The sequence below is a fragment of the Lampetra fluviatilis genome, chromosome 4 (assembly GCF_964198595.1).
Source record: "Lampetra fluviatilis chromosome 4, kcLamFluv1.1, whole genome shotgun sequence".
NCBI lineage: Eukaryota > Metazoa > Chordata > Hyperoartia > Petromyzontiformes > Petromyzontidae > Lampetra > Lampetra fluviatilis.
Genome location: NC_136278.1, coordinates 15,219,040 through 15,232,410, shown reverse-complemented (window position 1 = coordinate 15,232,410; position 13,371 = coordinate 15,219,040). Strand labels below are relative to the sequence as shown.

The 13,371-nt window shown below is 43.7% G+C and overlaps 1 protein-coding gene across 2 annotated transcripts in view; it reads right to left on the bottom strand.

Moving 5' to 3' along the window:
* Positions 1–4,228: 4,228 nt before the first annotated feature.
* The window catches only part of KIF11 (kinesin family member 11), a 45,710-nt gene continuing 36,567 nt past the window's right edge, over positions 4,229–13,371 (bottom strand). For both annotated transcript variants that reach the window (XM_078855673.1, XM_078855675.1), the window contains exons 20-24: positions 10,856–11,135; positions 9,202–9,424; positions 8,117–8,259; positions 7,230–7,334; positions 4,229–5,864 (exon numbers count right to left, since the gene is read on the bottom strand). In XM_078855673.1, the coding sequence (XP_078711799.1) occupies positions 5,700–5,864; positions 7,230–7,334; positions 8,117–8,259; positions 9,202–9,424; positions 10,856–11,135 (916 nt within the window). In that variant the 3' untranslated portion in view covers positions 4,229–5,699. The remainder of the gene's footprint in view (positions 5,865–7,229; positions 7,335–8,116; positions 8,260–9,201; positions 9,425–10,855; positions 11,136–13,371) is intronic.

Genomic DNA, 13,371 nt, shown 5'->3' with positions numbered 1-13,371 from the left:
ACTATTGGGGAAAGTACTGAAAGCGAGCACTGGTAAAATTACCTGTAAATTACTCAATTGGGATGACATCAATAATGTATCAAACTAATGCCCGCTTGTGCAGGCTGGTAAAATCACCTTGTACCGCATAGGGACAGCTGCGACTTGGAAGTTCCCTTTGAATGGTTGGGATTTTATATAGGGCAGTTTTTAATGCAGAGGGATTTGCACAAATTACACAATTTGAGTATAATTTGATATTTTTATTTTTTTAATTTCTGTAAATGTTAACATGTAATGACGAGGCATATAGCTTTGCATCAATTTGATTTTAAAAAATGCTTTCATGATACACGCATCAAATCACGAGTTGAAGGACTTTAGGCAACATACAACGCTGTAATTGTTCAACAAACCCTGTAGCTCTATCAAATTGCAAGGACTACATAGTGGCGTGTACGAAACAGATTCTCGTCACGACCCTCGGTGAATTCTTGCCCAAATGAACATCTAAGCAGTAATAAAAAACTAAGAATAGGTTTTACCCTTTCTGGCAATAAAAAGGTATTAAGATATTCAAACACAAAATAGATACCTTTTGCATGGAACCAAGTCTGCATTAACCACACGTACTTGTGGTGAACATGCAAACAAAACATGCTCTGATAATACAGAGTGTTTCAAAAAATGTGAACACTTAAGAGAATTTGCAATAATACCACAATAAATGTGCCTCCGGGCTCTGGAGACCATCTGGAGAAGATTCCAGGCCACGTGTTGATAACGATAGCGAAGAAGTGGAGACTGACTTTTTGAAGATATTAACATACTTTTGTTATATTAGTGTATTATCCGTTATTTTTCAATTTAAAACGATAGTGCATTTCCGTTTTAACATTTTTGAAGCACCCTGTATATGTATTAGCTTTGAAATGGATTGACCTACACCAGAAACAGCCTTCTTTATTGACTAGTCTCACCAGTGTCAGACTAGAGAACGCCAAACTGAACAGTACAAAGCCAATGCACATAGAGCATGTATTCGCTGCGTGTTAGCAGCGATATCATGGGGACTTTTTTTTTCAAGTATCTTAAAGTGTAATGACCGAAAAATGACCTCAGGCCAATAAGCAGCCTAAAGGCTATTTGAAAATAAACAAACGTCTCCGATTGGAAGGAAGGCCTCCACGGTGATTGGTCGGAAGGCAGACTTAAAGGGATTTGAGGAATAAGGGTTGAATGGGAAAACAAAGGATCTGTTAGAGGGGGAGGATAGGGATTGGCTAAAGGTAAAACACAAGGACAAAAAGGTTCGAGAAAGGGGGCTGAGGAATATATAAAGTGGAGAGCATGAGGAGTGGGGACGTTCGGAGGAAGATACAAGCTAAAGCATAGGGTCCCTTATTGTGGAAGTATGTAAATGTAGTGAGTCCAACTGAGTCGCAGACGTTATCTTGGAAGCAATACTATTTATTACGTCACTCTAACACATCACACAATCTACACTCGGGTTTCGAATGCCCATCAAGCCACGCTGCGGCAGAACTAGACACGGTTCGCTATCCCGGCCCGGACCACAAGCTGGGTCCTGGACCGCGTGGCTCGAGGCTTCTTCTCCCTGACGTGGATCTTCTTCACACCAGCACACGAAGAACCCCGAGCTCCTCACGGGCCCCGTTATATCCCTCTGGGCTGGCTCCGCCCGGCTCACCTTCCAGATCTCTCGAGCTCTTTCTCGAAGGCTCCTGAGAGCTCTTTTAGACCACGTGACCGCCCAGCGGCCCACGTCCACCATGGCCCCCTCCAATATTATCTGGTCACGTGTCAGGTCAACCAGCGTATCATGCCCCAACGTAGCCCTGGCTGGCTGACGCTTCCTCTTGCTCCCTCGCCGGGAGCCCACACTGCTCACGGTGCCTCCGTGCTGACCAGCGCTCATCCAAGCCCCGCTAGGGCTGGTGGTACTACGCCCCGTAAGCGGGCTATACATGTCAGCACATTATCAGCCCTGGCTTCATAAGCCCGGCACCACACAGTGACAATCAGCCACTACATAAATAAAAGTGGCTCTTCTTCCTACTTTGTCGTCAGTCGTGACAGAAGTATAAAAAAAGACCAATGATAGAACTGCTCACCCTGAGCGGAACATGTATAGTGTCGGAAATGCATAGCACACGCCGCCCTATGTACACTTAGCTGTAGTTGCGGGCACGGGTCTGTAGGGGGTGCCACCCTGAGATAGAGAGCCGGACCGTTGAGATACTGAGTTCCCCCGACCCCAGGTGAGGGGTTGGGGGGTTATTCCAGAGCCCCCTGGAAGGTTCCAGAAAGGGGGCGGTACCAGGGGCGGGGAGTCCCCGAGGTGGATATAAAAGACGGACCTCAGGACGGCTCGAGGCAGTGCTCTGAAGACTGAAGACCAGCTCGGCTAGGACCCCAGGACCCAACGTCCTTTTAAGGGCCGGGGTCGAGCACGGGCCAGTGGTCGAGTCCCTGGCTGGGTCAGGCAAACATAGCCTCCCCTAGGTCACCCTTAGCAGGACTGAGAGCCCGTGGTCCCAATGATAGAGCAACATAAGTCCGGAGGCCATACCTCCCCAGGTAGCGAGTAAAGGAGCCATCACCCCTTTGTGTTAGGGACCGATAACGTTATTGTAATGTTTATTGTAATAAACGTGTTGCCTCTAAAAGCTACGTCTCCGGTCTCCGTGCAAACCCACGACACATGCTCCGATACGTGCATTGGCGTTGTACTATTCGTCTTTTAGCGTTCTCTGGTCTGACTGGCGAGACTCGGCCATAAATAACACCGTCTCTGGTGTAGGCCAATCAGTTTCTAAGACAATGCATACATTATATTATCAGAGCATGTTTTGTTTGCATGTTCACAAGTACGTGTGGTTAATGCAGACTTGATTCCTTTCAAAAGGTATCTATTTGGTCTTCTTAGGTTTTTTCGGTAAAGTCACGTAGAAAGTAAAATAAAATAAAAACAAAAATCACGACGTTTCGGAGGCAACACAAGTCTCCGTCATCAGGTGGGACCGTCACAGCCAGATTAGCTGTATCAAGTGAGGCAATGATTCAAGATGTAATCCCTTAAAAGCGAGTTTAGGGGGGAGGGAGAGGGAGGGGGGAGCTCATCAGACTATGGTAGCCAATGAAAGGAACGTATCGGGAGGGAGGGGGGGCGAGGCCAAAAGGGTGGGCGATGGACGTGGAAGCGCTTGTGCGCAAGCGGCCAATTACTGCACACGCCAACACAATGGAGCGATTGTGCGCAAGCGGCCAGCCACTGCACCCGCCAACACAATGGGCAGAGAGGAGGGGAGGTCTAATACACATGATAGACAAAAGAACGAAAATGATGATGGGTACAAACTTAGGGGGAGCTCATCAGACTATGGTAGCCAATGAATGGAACGTATCGGGAGGGAGGGGGGGGGCGGGGGGGGGGCGAGGCCAAAAGGGTGGGCGACGGACGTGGAAGCGCTTGTGCGCAAGCGGCCAATTACTGCACACGCCAACACAATGGAGAGAGAGGGGGAGGGGGGGTCTGATACACATGATAGACAAAAGAACGAAAATGCCCATGTTTATCTATCATGTGTATCAGACCCCCCCTCCCCCTCTCTCTCCATTGTGTTGGCGTGTGCAGTAATTGGCCGCTTGCGCACAAGCGCTTCCACGTCCGTCGCCCACCCTTTTGGCCTCGCCCCCCCCCCGCCCCCCCCCTCCCTCCCGATACGTTCCATTCATTGGCTACCATAGTCTGATGAGCTCCCCCTAAGTTTGTACCCATCATCATTTTCGTTCTTTTGTCTATCATGTGTATTAGACCTCCCCTCCTCTCTGCCCATTGTGTTGGCGGGTGCAGTGGCTGGCCGCTTGCGCACAATCGCTCCATTGTGTTGGCGTGTGCAGTAATTGGCCGCTTGCGCACAAGCGCTTCCACGTCCATCGCCCACCCTTTTGGCCTCGCCCCCCCTCCCTCCCGATACGTTCCTTTCATTGGCTACCATAGTCTGATGAGCTCCCCCCTCCCTCTCCCTCCCCCTCAACTCGCTTTTAAGGGATTACATCTTGAATCATTGCCTCACTTGATACAGCTAATCTGGCTGTGACGGTCCCACCTGATGACGGAGACTTGTGTTGCCTCCGAAACGTCGTGATTTTTGTTTTTATTTTATTTTACTTTCTACGTGACTTTACCGAAAAAACCTAAGAAGATGATTCCTTGCAGTCACGAAAGCTTCAAATCTAGAATTATCTATTTGGTGTTTGAATATCTTTACACCTGTTTTATTGACAGAAAGTATAAAATCTATTCTTAGTTTTTATACTTTGTTACTGGCAAAAAAGGTCTCATGACATCTAAACAGTGTTAGTCTCCTGTTTACAGCCAAGCCAGTGGTGGAAATTCCTCATTCCTGTGGTGGGAGCAAGCCTCCCGGTAGGATAGCCGCTGTTGGCTTTCCCACAAAATGATTGTAAAAAAAAAAGTACATGAGGAACAATGGAATTGGTTAAACTCCAATCAGGATTTAACTCGCAGCCTTACAATTGTGGTTCGCTCACTCTAGCTCTGCCACCTGGCCGGTAATATACTGCACTACCGATGTAATATGGGATCGAGACCCTGAATGAGTGAAGTCATTGGATTTGCGAATTGGGCGAATCATTGCATGCTTTATAACTCCGCAATCCACGTTTGAATAGCCCTCTTACACAATCAGTTCCTAATAACATTTCCATTTATATTAAACATTTATAAAAAACACAATTATTCAATTACAAATTTATTATTTTTAAATAGTGTTTGCAAGTGTTTTAACAATGCGAAGCACTTGGTCACATAAAATACATTTAAGTAAATGAAAACTTACATCCGTGCCCCTATTCATGAATGGCGTTTCACACATACATCACCAACTAACCACCTGGCAGACTGCGAGACCATCACGGCTTACTAAGCTACTGAAAATTGTATGGGCACAAACAGCATGCAGGCTTCTCCTATGTAACAATTCCTAAGGACATACATATTACGGCAATCATATAGCACCTGATATGAGTATTGTTTTACAAATCCCATTCAACTGTGTTACAACGGCCAGGCGTACCACGTGATCGCAGGGCTGCCATCACGTGATAATTTATTGATTTCATCTCTTCACTCCATACGAAGGGGAATGCATGTTTGTTTGCATACTGTGCCATTACGCAGAGTTGTGATGGCCAAGTTATTAACTGTATTTTTTTTTGGCAAATATACCACAACAGTTGAGTGACACGAGAGCCATTACATTCTAAGTGGTATCCCAGGGCAAGGATTTGAGAATGAGAGGTGCCAGGCAAAACCACAATTATAAACAAGGCATGTGAATCCCAATGCCGGATTGACAATCAGGATGAAAATAATGAGCAAATGAAATGTTTTATATAAAAAAAATCAGGCTGATAAATGCATTTTCCTTCAAATGTATTGCAATGCAAAAAACTTACACCCTATTAAGATTAAGGCACATTTTAAAGAATGAAATAATCTCCAGACAAATGTTGGGACACATAGGAAGGTATTAAAGGTATTGTTAAAAAAAAAATTCAAATGCCAACACTGCACTATGTTACGTTCAGTTAATATGTAACAATACAAATTTTTTTTAACATATACTGACAAACCAATCCTGCGATTGTACTCCAGAGTGAACCTATGGCCGTTAGTTGTTATGGATTTGCAGAGGGATTTTAGACTTGAACGTGGCCGTCTCCGCGTCGTTGTTGCAGCCGTTGCTCTTGTTCTGGAGGCTCGGCGTGCAGGAGGAGAGTGCCTTGTTCTCCTTGTCCTTCTTGGTCTCCTTGTCCTTCTTGCTTCTGGATGCTCTCTGGGCACGCAACGTTTAAAAGTCAGCGATTTTCTGCTTATCCCCGAGCCAGGTGGACGTTACTATGGCAGGGGAAAGTCTATCCATGTGATAACCAACAACGGAAACTTATTTTAATGACCCCAGAGGGATGATAGGCCGAGTCAACCTCCAACCCAGATTTGAACTCCCAGCCTTCCAATTGTGAGCCACTGCTGCTGCTGTCGTGGTTCAGGTCTCACGTAAGGGGTCAGCTGCACGAGTTGTCCCAGGTTGTTATTATTATTGTTGTTCATTCACTATGTGAGTGGAGGGTGTTCACTGAGCCACTTGGTTGGATACGCTTTACAGATTATATTTTGTTTATAAACTGTAAATAACAGTCATTCATAATTCCATGCTGGTTTAATAGCTTGTACCTCTACTTTTTTTCTTCCATCCGATGGAAGAAATACATCTTAATAGCTTCTCATGTCAATGAATGACAGCTACTCAGCTTACAACAGACTAATATTTTTAATTTGAAATGCAGATATCACCTTTAATATTAAGACAATGATTGTATCAGGAGAGAATTGTATTTTTTTGTTGTTTACATATTCTTAATTTCATACGTGTTTTTCAATACTACGCAAAAATCTCTAAAATAAACAAGACGGCTGTGCGACACAACTTGGAATATTTCTTCTTCTGCCGCAAGAAGGGCATGGATTCGATTGCCAGATTGGGCCGCTTTCTGTGTGCAGTGTATATGTTCTGCCCTTGTTCCGAATGGATTGCCAGGTTTCATGCTGTGGCTAAACATCCTAATGCTGAAAATGTACCTGCAAATTTGCTCAATTGGGGTTACGCGTAGCAACAATGCCAACTACTGTGACAACTTGGCAGGACCCTCCAGAAAGAGTTGCGATTCGGCAGGCTATCCTGGGTCATCAAGCCTAATAATAAATAGTAAGACAAATTTTAGAGCACTTTTGTTAACAAAAATAAAAAAAAACTTTTTATTTTACCAGGTAAGGTCCACTGAGCTACACATCGCTCTATTTGAGGAGTGACCTGGCCACAAATAATAGCTCAAAGTGGCGGCTTATCATGTGGAAATTTATAGCAGCCAAATACTCTAAACGCATGTTTCTACATGTGAAGGGAAAGACCGGAGGACCCGGGGAAAAATTTACGTGACCACAAGGAGAACATGCAAACTCCACATATATACAACAGGCATCAGGGTCGGGATCAAACCCACGAGACCTCCTGCATATCAAGTGGGGGAGTTAATATCTCTCCACCGCGACACAGTTGATTGTTAATCCACTGCTGGATAGGCCTCTCTGTTTTGTGCTGTAAACCACACGTCACCACGCTATCACCAGCGCTGTTTCATACCTGAAAGAAGGGAAGACCAGAGCAGTCTTCGGAAGGAACATCTTCATCGATATCGGACTTCTCCGTTGACTCTTCCTCAAAACTATCACTTTCTTCTACATTGTCCTGTAACGGCAACATGGAATATTCAGCACGATACGTACGTTGAAAATTTTCTTCTTATTATTGAATGAGTGTGGCTTCCAAAACATAAATGCAAAGGGCATTCCATGATGCAATGTCTTTTGTTGTTAAACATGTGAAACTGTAAAATTCTAAATCATATTCGAGTCAATGTTAAATTTTTTGGAAGTAAACAATCAAGGCACCATGCAGTAAGCACGACCTGTGCGAGATCCCGGAGGTACATTGTGATGTACTCAGAACACACGCATCAAACTTGATATAACTAGCCGAGGTAGCCTTGACTGGTTAGGTTTTAATTTAGTTTGAGCAATTTAAGTGATTAGAATGTCACAAACTATACCTTTCCCTAACCACCCACAGTCAGGCTCAAGAGAGGACTAGATCTATGGAATCATTACACCTCAAGTGCGTAGCAGTGCAACTGCTGTCATCTACATACTAATATTGATACGTACGTGTATAAACAGTAATATAATATAACGTTTAACATTCTGAATTACTTTTCATGTTTCAATGCAGAGAGGCAAAGTTAATTCATGTTTACACACAACATAACTCGGGGGGCCGTATTCTCAGTCACGGCTTGGGTCTGTCTCGGCCTCTAACACTCGGGCTCAGCTTGGGATCGAGCCGCTCCGTTTCTTCCAAAGATGCAGGAGCAGCTCAGCCACGGCTCGGCCGAGGTTCAGGGAAATCCTGAGCATGGCTTGGACCATGCTTAAGTTGCAATAATAATGATTAGTTTGGTAAAATGTCCGTACAATTCGTATTTCTTGAGCTGGGAGTGGTTCTCCACCATGAAGCGTGTCCACCTGCTGCTGTAACTTCTCAACCAGAGCATCGTGGGGTTCCGTTCGCTGCAGAACCCGTGGGTACCGATACTCCTTACGCTGGGGAGTTGTGCCTGCATTCAAAATAACTCCGGTCAGCATCACAAAGTGAACTTAAAATACATGTTATTATGATGCACTTGTTTACACAGGAAAAACTCAGTCTGAAGACTTTTTCAGAATCATCCTGCCAAGTTCAGTTGGGAGGGCGATGTTTGCCGTCTGATCCCAATTGAGTATTTGTCAGGTAATTTTTTAGCACTGGGATGTTTGGCCAATACCAGATACATGGTATGTTTTTTTTCTTTTGCCACGGGAGATTGTGGCAACCCGGAAAAACCTACACAGAACAAGGGGAAAACATACAATCTCAACAGAGAAAGACGCCTGAATCAGAAACTTATTGCTGTAAAGCACTGCACTAACCTGCCGCTGTATACCATTACAAAAAGGCACTCGAGCCTGCAACAGTGGTCAAACATAATTGGGCTGGTTTCATTGGCTGTTAGATCATATTTAATTATATATATTCTGTTGCTGCCAATGAACATAAAACTGAACCTGCAAGACAACATTGTATACTCAATATATTCAACATTTTAGTTGCATTCAAGTTTCCAAGGAAGTTGTTTTTACACTACATTCAGGCCAGGTGCCCGATTTAAGGAATAACACATACTGTCATTAACAATTGTTGAATCATTGTGTGTATTTCCTTTGAGCAAGTTAAATATTTGTATTTGTTTATACAAGTACAACAAAATTCCAGTGAGTGTTACAATAAAAAAGTTTCAGTTAAACATCTGTCATCAATTTGCAGTGTGCTTCATTACAGCAGTGAACTACCATCACACCTTATTACATAGCTGCACTGTAAAGTGGAAAACCCATGACCCTAGCACAAATCAGACGATTAATAGTGGTAGGTAATTTGCCACGTATCACTCATCCGAATGCCACATAAAATGCAAATGTAGTATGGCCTTTATAAAATACTGAAGGAGCAGTGAAGTGACCTGTAGGAATGTCCTTCTTGAAGTCATCATGGAAGAATTGTTTGATCGTCTGGAGGCATGTGTTCCTATTCTCCTCCAGGACTCTCGAGAGCTGGCTCACAGCCTCCCGATCAACTTCCATCTGCCTCTGCAGATTCACGATTGCGGCCTGCAGCTGCAACTCGTGTTTCTGCAAATGGCAGCTCCACGCTCCTCTAACTGCATCCATTCTAGTTCCTGAATCCTGTGGAAGTAAAGAACAAGCACAACAAAAACCAACATTGTACAAATACACCAATTAAAATACCCACTGCAGTTGGCAATGCACAATCGCAACTCCAATCTATTAAAATACAGAGTTCGGAAGAAGCGAATGCATGGGAATGTCAATGACAAAAGTAGACCTACCAAAAATAACATTGATCTAAACAAAAATCTAGTCATCTGGCCAGAAACGTAAGGTATATTTTGATACGCCGAGAATCATAAGTGAATATGTTAGTTTGACGGCACAAAGAGATATATAACAAACACAACTAATAAGTAAACGTCACAATTTATCCCTCCAGAAAATCTACACGTTTACGATTTGGGGTCTAGATTCAGTTAAGGTACATTTTCTTGTCTCATTTCCACCGGCAGCACTTAACCATCGAGCCCAACACTGCAATTCGATTTGTAAACCATAAACGTGGCCTATCTCATCACATCGAGGAAGCTAAGCAGGTTGTGCCTGGATGGTGCTTGGAGATGACCACTGTGCATGCCAGGTTATCATAGGTGGCTGTGAGGCTGTGCCATGTTATGGTTAGAGGACAATGCAGAAAAACTATTGGACTGCGCTTCTATGCCACAATATCCTTGCTCTCCAGCTTTACCAACTCGGTGAAGTATGGTGAAACATCCCATGTGAGGAACACAACTTAGGGAGGCCTTCATCCAGCAGTGGATTTACAAAAGGCTGAACATTATTACTAAAGAAAAGTTGTAAATGTTCTGGCCATAAAACACACATTCACATTTTCAGAGATTTGTATACAGGAGACCCTTGAATATCTTGGGGTTTATATTCTAGGGAAGTGCCGCAAAAGCCAAAACTGTGAAATTCAATACTTAAGCCATACCTAAATAATGGGGTTAGGTATACGGCAACCAAAAATACACACCACAATTGAAATACTGTACGGCTAATAAACTAAAAACTAAATAATTTAAATTAACACAACCATATACCAAAACAAATCCTAAACAAATAATAGTACAAATACTTAATACTGTACCTACCAATGATGATCCAAAGCGTGTGCGCGTGTGTTGGTGCTGGCCAACCACCCCCTCGTGTGCCATGCCAGCCTTCATAAGTGCTTGATAACTGCACTTGCCCCAACAGTCTGTTACTAGGCTATACGGAGGATCGTTGTCTTTGTCCACAAGATTCTTGCATGACAGGTTGAGGTGCGACCGACTGCCTCGCATCCCTCGCCCACCCCAAGGTATCAACCAAGGATACGGTGCGTCCGTCTACAGTCTACAGTATACGCGCGAAAGGCCAAAACCAACCCCCGCGATAGCTAAAAAGGTTGCCCGCGATAGGTCGAAACCATGAATGATTAACCCCGTGATATTAAAGGGTCTCCCGTATTGGTGAATAGTTCCCTTTAAAAGCTTGAGTTACCTTTTGTGAGGCTTTCCAGGCGTTCTGGTTTTCCTGGAAGGACGTCTCTTGATGCGACATCATTTGTTGCAACTGACGTTGCTGATGGTCGTAGGAGTTGTGCGACGAGGCATGGAGCCGGTTCAACTCGGCACACAGGGAAAGTTGCTTTTCTGCAGCCAAGTCAGACTGCGCTGTTCCTGCATTACTCATAGCATGCATCTCCCCATGCACACCACTCAAGCTGTCAATCATGCTTGTCCCACACACCTTTGTCAAGTCAGCTCCATTCTGCAAATCACTGTACACAGCACATGAACACAACATAGATTAAAAAGCTATATCAATCATCATTATCATCAACATTGACTATATTCTGGCTCCCAAATAAAAACACACCTTAATAGCATAAGTGACAATAATGTATATGTAATGTCCCTCACGAATGCAGACCCAGGCCTAACACGTACATTACGCAGCAGCTACAGAACCCTACTGGATATTCCATGGCATGCGTGTCAAGCAACATGGTGTAACAGTCCTGCAATAACATGGCTCAAAACATGTTTTGTACATTCTTTGGTTTTTTTCGGTTAAGTCACGTCTAAAAATAAAATAATAAATTAAAATAACATATTACGACGTTTCGATTGCAAAACAAGCAATCATCATCAGGTATAAAAGAAATAGCAACAAAAATCTAACTAGAAAACTATAGACAGACATGCAAGCAGACAGACATCACAACGGCACACAGAGAGAGGACACAAATCGGCACAAAGAGAGGGGTCGTTTCTGTGACGGTCCCTTAAATATAGAGAGGGGGGGCGGGGACGGAGAGAGGGAGGGGGCAGAGAGAATTAGCATATCAATGAGTGTACGGCAACGTACTGCTGTTGCAAGTAAGATGACAATGTGGAACGGGCACGCAAAATTGAAAACGGGCACGCAAAATTGACTATTTGTTCTCTCTGCCTGTGTCCTCTCTTTGGAATTTTCACACTTAAAATTCTAACTTAGCAAATTTTGAAACACGTAATCAACCAGGCTATGCGTTAATTGTGTGTTAACCGACTCTGTGTTGTATTACATCACATTTCGATATTTTGCTAGGTTATTTAATTTTCGTGTGCCTGTCTCCTAATTTTCAATTTTGCGTGCCCGTTTTCAATTTTGCGTGCCCGTTCCACATTGTCATCTTACTTGCAACAGCAGTACGTTGCCGTACACTCATTGATATGCTAATTCTCTCTGCCCCCTCCCTCTCTCCGTCCCCGCCCCCCCTCTCTATATTTAAGGGACCGTCACAGAAACGACCCCTCTCTTTGTGCCGATTTGTGTCCTCTCTCTGTGTGCCGTTGTGATGTCTGTCTGCTTGCATGTCTGTCTATAGTTTTCTAGTTAGATTTTTGTTGCTATTTCTTTTATACCTGATGATGATTGCTTGTTTTGCAATCGAAACGTCGTAATATGTTATTTTAATTTATTATTTTATTTTTAGACGTGACTTAACCGAAAAAAAAACCAAAGAATAATTCCTGCAGTCACGAAAGCTCCTAAATTAATGTTTTGTACATGTTACTAATTTTGTCATGGGCGAGAAAATGAGATAAATTAACATGAGGATCTGCAATACCAATATTTGTCTCAAGTATACTTTCCACGCCAATGTGAAGGCTTACTCTTTGGGTCTTTCGGTAAAGTCACGTAGATAGAAGAAAAATAAAAAAATAAAAATCACGACGTTTCGATCGCCACCCAAGCAATCGTCTTCAGGTGAAAACATACAGCAGGCGGACTGCTGAGGCAGGAAGAAATATTGCGAGAGAGCTACTGCAGCCAAAGGTTATAAAGGTTTGAGATGGGTACAATCCAAGGGTAAGTGGGCGGGGCTAGAGATGGAATTTGCAAGTAAATGTAAGATCGCAGAGCCAGGTATACCTCGGCCATTGTGTTGCTAGAGATTAGCATATCAATCTGTTAATGTAACCCCACGGCTACGGTGCTGAAGCCATTGTAGTGCTCGAGATTAGAGATTAGCATGTCAATGTGAGACGGCTCCCGCAGCAGCGGCTGTGTTAATGAGACACATTCAGTCAATTAAACGAGCGCCACCGCCGCATCGAGGACTCACCCACCTACAAACTGGCCCAATTTCGTCTGAGACCTTGCTGCCATTCACTGGCAAGACCATCTCAGCTGTACTTAATTCAGCTCACTTGGTATCTCTAATTAAAGACATCTCACTATCTCCAGGTGATTTGCTTGTTAGCTTCGGTGTAGTGTCTTTGTTTACCGAAGTTCCTGTGCCTGACACCATTGCAATCATTGAAGATTTGGTCAAACAAGGACTGAATGCTGATGTACCGGCCCTGGTGAGACACTGCCTCACCAACACTAACTTCACCTGGAATGGAACATTCTACAAACAAGTTGAAGGTAATTCTAGATTTGAAGTTTTAGTGACTGCAAGAATCCATACTCTTTGGTTTTATTCGGTAAAGTCACGTAGGTAAAAAATAAAATTAAAATAACAA